The sequence below is a fragment of the Galeopterus variegatus genome, unplaced genomic scaffold, assembly GCF_000696425.1.
Source record: "Galeopterus variegatus unplaced genomic scaffold, G_variegatus-3.0.2 Scaffold520, whole genome shotgun sequence".
Lineage (NCBI taxonomy): Eukaryota > Metazoa > Chordata > Mammalia > Dermoptera > Cynocephalidae > Galeopterus > Galeopterus variegatus.
This window is the reverse complement of record NW_007726631.1, coordinates 147,121-155,867: the sequence shown is the minus strand read 5'-3', so window position 1 is coordinate 155,867 and position 8,747 is coordinate 147,121. Positions and strand designations below refer to the sequence as shown.

The window sequence follows — 8,747 nt, the reverse complement described above, 5'->3', positions numbered from 1 at the left end:
GTTTATGCCTCCTTGTATACATGTTTGTCCACACTTTGGTTCAAAGAGTAGAATTGTTGAGTTAAAGTACATATGTGTTAAAATTATTGATTTTTATCTGTTGATATTTGATTTGGCAGTACATATAGTACAAATTTCAAAGTGTGCAAAAGATATACAGTAAGTCTTTCTTCTCACTCCTGTTCCCCAGCAACCAGTTCTCTTCCCTAGAGACGACCATAGTTACTCATTTCTTGTGTATCTTTTTAAAGACACTGATATGCATATAACAGTATATATGTGTATAGTATATACACACACACACAAATACATACACACATATGTGTATGCACATGTATAATCTTTTAAAAACGTAAGTGATAGTATACAATACATGTGGTTGTGTACAAATAATAAAATTTACCTTGACAGATTATTATTGAAGTTCATATATAAATATAAATATATTAATCACCTTCTACATGCCAGCTACTTTACATCCATTATCTCTAGCCCTTGGAAGCCACAGCAGGATAAATAGAAAGGTAAATGCAGCAGGCTATGGAAGAAGCAAGGAAATAGTATAAAATGAATGTGGTGGAGAAAGGTTTACAAACTAAGACCTGAAATTTGAGTGGGAGAAAGTTGAGTTGAGAGTTCTAAATTGTTGGGTAGGAAGTGTTAAGGCCAAAGACAACAAAAAACATGTGTAAAGGCCCTAAGGTCAGAGACAACTTAGCATGCTCAAGGAATAGAAAAAAGAAGAGAAATTTAGGAGCATGAAAAATAAAGGGGAAAGTGATGGCGGATGAAGCCAAACATGATTATTTTGAGAGACCCTACTGTTGGTCTATGCAACTGCCTCGTCCCTTTTTTTCTTGGTAAAAGAACCCTATTTAGGTTATTTCAGATAGCTGAGGTGCCAAGCCCTACAGAATAATCCATGAGTTTAAGCCAATCAGAGGACTCTTATTCTCTTTGGCCAGTAACTGATTTAGAGATGATAATGTGGCCCAATTTAGACCAATGAGATATGAAGGGAAGTCTGCAGAAAAAGGCCTCTAGGAAACTTTCCTTCCATAAGAAAGAAGAGAGAGCTAGCTACAAAGAGGAAATCTGATCCTTTCCTCTCTTTTTGGAGATTGTGGTGTGTAGATGTCATTGTCGGAGCTGTCACTACCATCTTTCAGCCGTGAAAGAGACACTATTGACACATTGGGGAGAGCAAGGGGCAGAGGCCTCAAGGACATCATTCAGCTGCTGAGCCAAGCCTGGAACTGCTTACTTCAGAACTAATTTACCGTATTAGATAATAAATATCCTTATTGACTACAACACTTTTCTTTGAATTTCTATTCCCTGCCACCAAAGATATCTTAACTAATTATAGTTATTGAAAGAGTCAGATCATGTGGGACTTTGTAGATCATGTTAAGGATTTGGAATTTAATCCTAAGGATTATGGATAGCCATCACAGGGTTTATGCATGAGGTGACACAAGATGTTTGCTTTTCAAAAGATCACTTTAGTTGCTATGTGTATAAAAGGTTAAAATGGGCTGGCCGGTTAGCTCAGTTGGTTAGAGTGTGGTGCTGATAACACCAAGGTCCAGGGTCTGATCCCTGTACCAGTCAGCTGCCAAAATCAAACAAACAAAAAAGAGCTGAGAGTGGCAATAGTGTATACAAGTAGAGGAGTTAGGAGCTATTGCAGTAAGTCACACAAAAGAATGAAATGATTTTAAATAAGTGGGGCTACTGGTTAGCTCAGTTGGTTAGAATGGCGTGTTGATAACACCAAGGTCACGAGTTCAGATTCCCACACCAGCCAGCTGCCAAAATAAAAATAACTAAATAAGTGTTGGCCATTGAAACAGAGAAAAATGAGCCAATTCAAGAACTATCAAGAGACATATTAGAGGCAGAATTGTGATTCTGATTGATTCAATGAAGATAAAGAGGAAGAAATCAAGGATGACTTCCAGGTGGGCTGAGCTACAAGGTGAATTGTAGTGCCATTTGCTAACAAAGAGATCAACCACTGGAGGAGGAGCAGGTGGGAAGTTATTGCTAATATAATGAGTTCATTGTTGGATACAGTGAGCTGAGGCTGTCTATGTCAAGTGGTCACGTCAAGTAAGCAGTTGGGTATTTGAATGGCTTGGGGTGGAGATAAAGACTTGAAAGTCTTTGGAACCTAGAGAATGACTGAATCTATGTGATTTTACAGATTTTTAGGGAATGCAAGAGGGATGAAAATGGTCCTCAAGGTCCTCAGACAGAACCCTAGGATCTCTAGCACACAGCCAGTGGAGAAGGAGATGCCAGCAAAGAGGACCAAGAAAGCACAGCCAGAAAGAAAAAAGGGAAACCAAAGAGTATTTCTAGAAAGAGGAAGTGGTCAGCATTGACAAGTATAGCTGTGAGATCAAGCAAGAAAGGACTGAAAAGAATCTATTGGAATTAGCCACAGTGATGGTCACCAGTGACACTGATGATGAAACAATTTTTGGACAAATGGAGATGGAGTGGTTGGTTCAGGACACAGACCAGACTGGATGAGTGGATAATTAAGAAATGGAGACATAAAAGGCAGAGAATCAGATCAAGAGATCTGGCCTTAAAGAGGACACAGGGCAGGAGCTGAGGGACAAGTGGGATCGAGGGAAGGTTTTTTGTTTATCTTCTAAAGATACAAATGATGAGCTGCCTGGTTTGCTCACTTGGTATGACGAGGTACAGATAACACCAAGGTCAAGGGTTCAGATCTCCTTTTGCCACAAGCTGCCAAAAATAAACAAATAAATATACAAATGATTCTCTCTTTTTTTGGCGGCTTGCGGGTAAGGGGACCCGAACTCCTGACCTTTGTGTTGTAACAGGGCACCCTAATGTTAAGGTCAGTAGGGGTTGGGGCGTCCCTTAACACCCCAACCCCTACTGACCTTAATGCTAACCAACTGAGCTAACCAGCCAGCCCTGTAGCTGTCTTTCATCTACCCTTCTGCCCACCTATGCTCCACTTTCTTTCTGTTCTTTGTTCCTGCCTCATTCACTCTTCCCGGGGCTTATCAAGCTTTTTCCTAAATCTTTGCATGGCTGACTCCTTTTCATTGTTCATAACTCTGCTCAAATGTCATTTCATCCATGAAGTCTTCTCTGACCTTCTTATCCTTTCCCCCATCCACACTGTTTTATCTTCTTTGTGGCTCTTATCATCTGAAATGATCTTGTTCATGTATTTATTAGTTGATTGTTTATATTTTCTCATTAAAAGTAAAGTCTGGGGGAAACTGGATGAAGTTTATGGGAATATTATGTACTCATATGTATTAGTGTATGTATATACTGTATGTGTGTATTATTGTGGATTATGTATCTACAACTACATGTGAATCTATAATTATCTCAAAATAAAAGGTTTTTGTTTTTTTAATAACAAAGGTAAGTTCTGTGAGAACTGGGATTTTGTTTGCTTGTTGAGGACTGTGTCCCCATCACCAGAACGAAGTCTGGCACGCAGTGAGCACTAAGAAAGCCTTCTTTAAATGCGTGAATTAATGATTACGAACACTTTGGTCATGTTGAAAGGATGGGCGGCATGGGGAGAGTACAAACGGCAGAGGAAATCCTGAAGCGAGGAGACTGGCGGGTCATAGAATTTAGCATTAGAATCCGAGGCCTGAAGCTAGGATTCGAATCCGGATCTCTGGGGCTCTTTCCACTAACCCATGTAACCTCTCCACTAATGGAGTATTGATAAAATGACCGAACTAGTGATTAGCGCTGTCTTAGGAGACGCTCCATCGGCCACAGATCATCTTTATAGTTTGTTATGATTGCAACAGTGATAAGGACCATTCCGTTACAATTGGATGTTCTCTGATTCCCATAGAACACGACCAGGCCTGCACTTTCCTTAACTTGCGGCAGTGGGGAATTGAGGCTGTGTGTCATAGCCCGGAAGGTTCACTGCCAGCGCAGGTCCTCTTCTCTGCAGTTGTGGTTTCAGGTTTCAATCCTCCCAAGAGCGCAACACGTTGCACGGTGCAGGGTTGCGGCTGCCGCCTCCGCCTCCGCGCCCCAACCCAGGCAGCTCCGGAAAGATAATTTCAGACCCGCGGCCGCGCACTCTGCCTGCCCCAGACCGAGGTTGGGCGCAGCGGCGGAGGCTGCTTCTAGGCTGCGCTAGCTAGGCGCGCTGGGAGGCGGCGATCAGAGCTGGGCCGGGACTTCCTTCCTCCACCGCAGGACAACAAAACAACCCGGCAGCAGGCACTGAGCTCTTGGCAGCTGTCTGGGCGAGAGGCGCAGCGATGGGCTCCGTGCTCAGCAGCGATAGCGGCAAATCCGCGTCCGCCTCTGTTGCCCCGCGGACCCTGGTGCGCAGGGGGCACTCCGAACTGCCCGTCACGTCCTTCGACTGTTCAGTGTGCCTTGAGGTGTTGCACCAGCCTGTGCGGACCCGTTGTGGCCACGTGTAAGTGCTAGGGGAGGTTGGTTGGCGCCCCCATCCCCCTGGGAGGGAGATGTTGGAGGAGCCCAGGGCAGGGGGAAGGGAGGGGCGGATGGCGGAGAGGTAACAGAAGCCCGCGCATTAGGAAACTGCTGCAGAAAAAGACCTGGACCCGTCGGAAGGGGACACGGGATCTCGGGAGGAGGGAGCAGAAGCAAGCGGGCCCTGCAGCCCCCTAGAGCTGCCTCCTCCCGAAACCCAGATGCAGAGCTCCAGGGATAGGGATCCAGGCGCGGGTCCCGTCGAGAGCCAGGACTCGCCAGCTGGGGAGGCTGCTCTTGGCCGGAGAACAAGCACCTGTGTGGGCACCGGAAGGAAACGAACGCCCGGCCACAAGGCAGTGGGCTCCCGCAAAGCACAGTTATCCCGCTGAACTCGGTTGAACGGGCTGCGCTTTCCTCTCCCCCAGGAACCCGGGTTGGTTTTGTTTTGCTGGAGCTGTGCACGTGTTCCAGAACGCCCACACAGCCTTGTCTCTTGAGCAAACAAGGATCTGTGCAAACTGTCCATCCACCCCCACCCTCGTGTCCCTTTCCCAGCACAGACACCCAGACCCCTCAAAGATCGTCAAGTCAAACGGGAGCGCCCGAGTGACACTGCAGTCGTTAGAATTTAGCAACCTAGGGTGGGGTTGGGGGCTGGAACGTTAGCACCAAGCCCGTGAATGCAGCCGTTTAAAAGCCAACCACAAAGTGACAGGAGGATGCAGACTACCTGCTTTACGCACCGCCTCCACAAACTGATAGAAAGTATAGATTAAAACATCTTTCTTAAAAATCACGTACTATTTAACTAAAACTCGCTGTTAGTGCAAAGCCGTGGTAGTTTCTAAGAAGGTTTTCAAAAGTTTCCGTATAAAGTTGGCACGTCCTTAACGTGTGCTTGATTAACTGGTAGCGGAAGTTGTATCTGCGAATTTGTGTTCTCTGTTTACTTAGGAGATTTTTTCGTGGATGCATGGGTGCGTGTGTGTGACTGTGTGTGTGTGTGTGTGTGTGTGTGTGACTGTGTGTGTGCGCGCGCACAGATCGGGAGCGGAAGCCCACTTAATGTCCCTCTGCCCGGCAGTCTAACTATAGTATTATTATATATATATAAGCATTAGGGCAATACCGCCTTGGTTTGTAGGCTTTTGACTTACTGGGGGGGAAAAAAAGTACCATATTATAAATGCAAGTGCACACAAGGTTTTTAAAAGAACTTAGGCGGTCCTTGACACCTATAGCCTAGAACCTGAGAAGCAGTTTTTCACGACTGCCCATCAGTGAGCCAGGGAGGAAAATGTGCAGCGAGTGCTCCGGACATTATTTTTTGGCTGTATTTTCAGGGCCTGTTGTTTCAGTGTTGTACTTTAAACTCGAGGCTTAAATTTACCTGCTTGCTGATTACTAATGTTGTTTTTCCAGCTGTCCAGATGTAGCTAATATCCAGAGCCCAATATGGAAGCTAAGATGCTGCTGTTGTGTAGTGGTATGAAATATATTGTTAGTTCAAGGCAATAATAACCTAAGGATAATTATATTTAAATTTAATCTATATTAGCATTAAAGTTGTGCCAAAGATGAGCAGTGGGCATGGAGTCTTGAAGTTTCTTTTTGTAGAACTTGAATGGGCAGCTTTGCTATTATAATTATCTGACTGGAGATTGTTTCCCTGGTTTGGATTTTGAACACTATCTTAACATTTACAGTGTTTTTCTTCTATTAAAGGATAATATACATTTGCAAAATGTTAAATGTTTTGTTTAATCTTTTTCTTTGTTAAAGTGATTAGGAAGTCAGCAATTGGAAAAATAGTCATAAAATAGCATAACAAGGGCTGGACAAATTGCCTTCCCTCACTTTACTGTTCTTTGTTTTGACAAATCTATGTCCATTGTTCTGTCTGTGGGCAGAATTTCCATATTCCTCCTTTTGGCAAACTTACTTGGGCCCCTTCCATTTTATAAATGTTCACCAGAGTCCCTTCTGCACCGGAGATTGTTGAACATTAACACCATTTGTGCATTCTAAATGAATTTCTCTTTTCCATTGAACTTAAGTTGGAAAATGAGGAAATGCAAACAAAACCTATTTCATTATCCTATATTGAAGCCAGGTTTCCAAATTTGTTGAACTAGGTTGTTTATGCTGATTTCTGTTTGTAAACCTATTTCAAGTCAAACAAGCTTAACAATGACAACAATACCTTGAATGAATATGTAGATAGCACTTTATAAATGGTATTGTGATGCAGAAGGAACTGTGGGCCTTACAAATAGCTGGATTTGAAATTCAGCTCTGCCACTAGTCAGCTGTGTGACCACCAAGGTGCTTAATCTCTTTGAATCTCAGTTTCCTCATTTGTAAAATGGGGTGAGTAATGGAATTTTTATAGGTATTTAAAATATAAAAATAGCCCCCAATAAAATCTCAAAACATGTTTTCTATTTTTTTCAGTCATTCCACAAGTAAACCCCCAATAAACAGATATTATTTATCTCTACTTCTTTTGGAAGAAAACTGGGCCACAAAAAGTACATTATGACTTTTCCAAGATGTCCTAGATAGCCTTACTTCTAGTTTAGTTCTTCTTTTGGTGGACTTCAGGAAGTTTCATTTTAATGTTTTATTATCTTAAATGGACTTTATTTATACCGCTGTATCAGTTGTAAAATTACATTTGGGGTTAAAGTCTTCTTACCTCTTCCTTATCTTCTATAACCAGGGAGCTGGGGAAAGAGGGGGTAGGTAAGTTGAAGCTATATGAATGGAACTAAAAAGGAATCTGATTTACCTTTTAAAGAAATATTCAAAGAAATTAGTTATCAGATTGGATATGGTGGATACAAGGGAGAAAAAATGTCAAAAATAACAACTAGGTTTTAAAACCCGATGAAAAAGAGGGGCAAGGAATTTGGCTCAGGAGGAAGCTGAAGAACTCATGAATGGGTCTGTGTGTTAAATATGCAGCAATCTGGTAGGGAGATACCCACATGGAAATATCCCAGAGGCACTGGGTGAGTAGGTTTGGGTAAAGAGGTCAGAGCTGGAGGCAGGAGAGTTATCTAAAAATGTCTAGAGGTTGAGAGAGAGCCTAAGAGATCAAAGTACTAACGGGACATATTATAAGGTAGAAAGCCACATCTCCATTGAACTGAGTTTAATATAACTGCTCTAAGTCATAGAATGGGTGTAGTTTTTATTTTTTAAATTTTTTTTAAAAAGATGACCAGTAAGGGGATCTTAACCCTTGACTTGGTGTTGTTAGCGCGACGCTCTCCGAAGTGAGCAAACCGGCCATCCCTATAAAGGGATCCGAACCCTTGGCCTTGGTGTTACCAGCACCACACTCTCCCAAGTGAGCCACGGGCCGGCCCTGGGCATAGTTTTTAAAAATAAAACTCTGTTGAGGATAATTCTGAACTGCTTTCAGGTAAGTGGATTAAAATGTTTCCATCTGTGGTTAAGTATGAGCAGTAAAACCTGCACCAAATTGGTGGTTCTCTGAGTAGAGTCTGAGAGTCTTCCTGATGAGTTTTAAACTGATCCAGAAATATACATCAGTGTTTTCATTCTTACTGGAGTTGTGCAGTCCAAAAGCCTTTTTTTTCTTTTATGTATTTTCCAAAGGCCTTTTTTTAAACCTAAGATTAAAGCTTCTTATCCCACTATTTATTATAGATATTTATCTAGTTATTTATTATCTATTAGTGAGGTTTCTCCAGAGAAACCACCAGTAAGAGACAGGTTTTAAGGAATTGGTTTACATTATCAAGGGTAATCTCTTTACTTAAAGTCAAGTGATTGTAGATGTTAACCACATCTACAAAATATCTTCTGTCAGAGGACAAAATTGCAACAAATTTAAAGATGTCAGTTACCTTTATTGTGATTCCATAAAGTAGAATGTGTTCCAATGAGCCAAGCAGAGGAGGTTGGTTTTATAGAAAATGCTGAAGAAAGCTGAAACAAAAACCAAAAAGCGGATTGGTCATTTCAAAGTTATTTTCCTTATAAGGTGCGGACACCAAGACAGAACAATGGAAAAATAACTCCTTATTTAACGTGAAGTTACTTAGGCTATCCTTTTTGTTTAAGGATTAAAGCAAAGGGAACTTCATTATCATGTTTACTGAACATTTAAACTGGCTTGTTTAGGAAACTGGCTATACTCTCTCCTGATTTCTTGTCAGACCAAAACTTGGTTTAGGCTTTGTGACATGGAATTTAGCAGGGGTGACTCCATTTTGACTTTTAGTCTGGTCTTTGGG

The 8,747-nt window shown here is 42.2% G+C and overlaps 1 protein-coding gene across 1 annotated transcript in view; it reads left to right on the top strand.

Moving 5' to 3' along the window:
* Positions 1-3,901: 3,901 nt before the first annotated feature.
* RNF125 (ring finger protein 125, E3 ubiquitin protein ligase) overlaps positions 3,902-8,747 on the top strand; it is a 34,184-nt gene continuing 29,338 nt past the window's right edge. Inside the window, exon 1 of the mRNA XM_008569611.1 lies at positions 3,902-4,459. Coding sequence (XP_008567833.1) covers positions 4,296-4,459 — 164 coding nt within the window. The 5' untranslated portion in view covers positions 3,902-4,295. The remainder of the gene's footprint in view (positions 4,460-8,747) is intronic.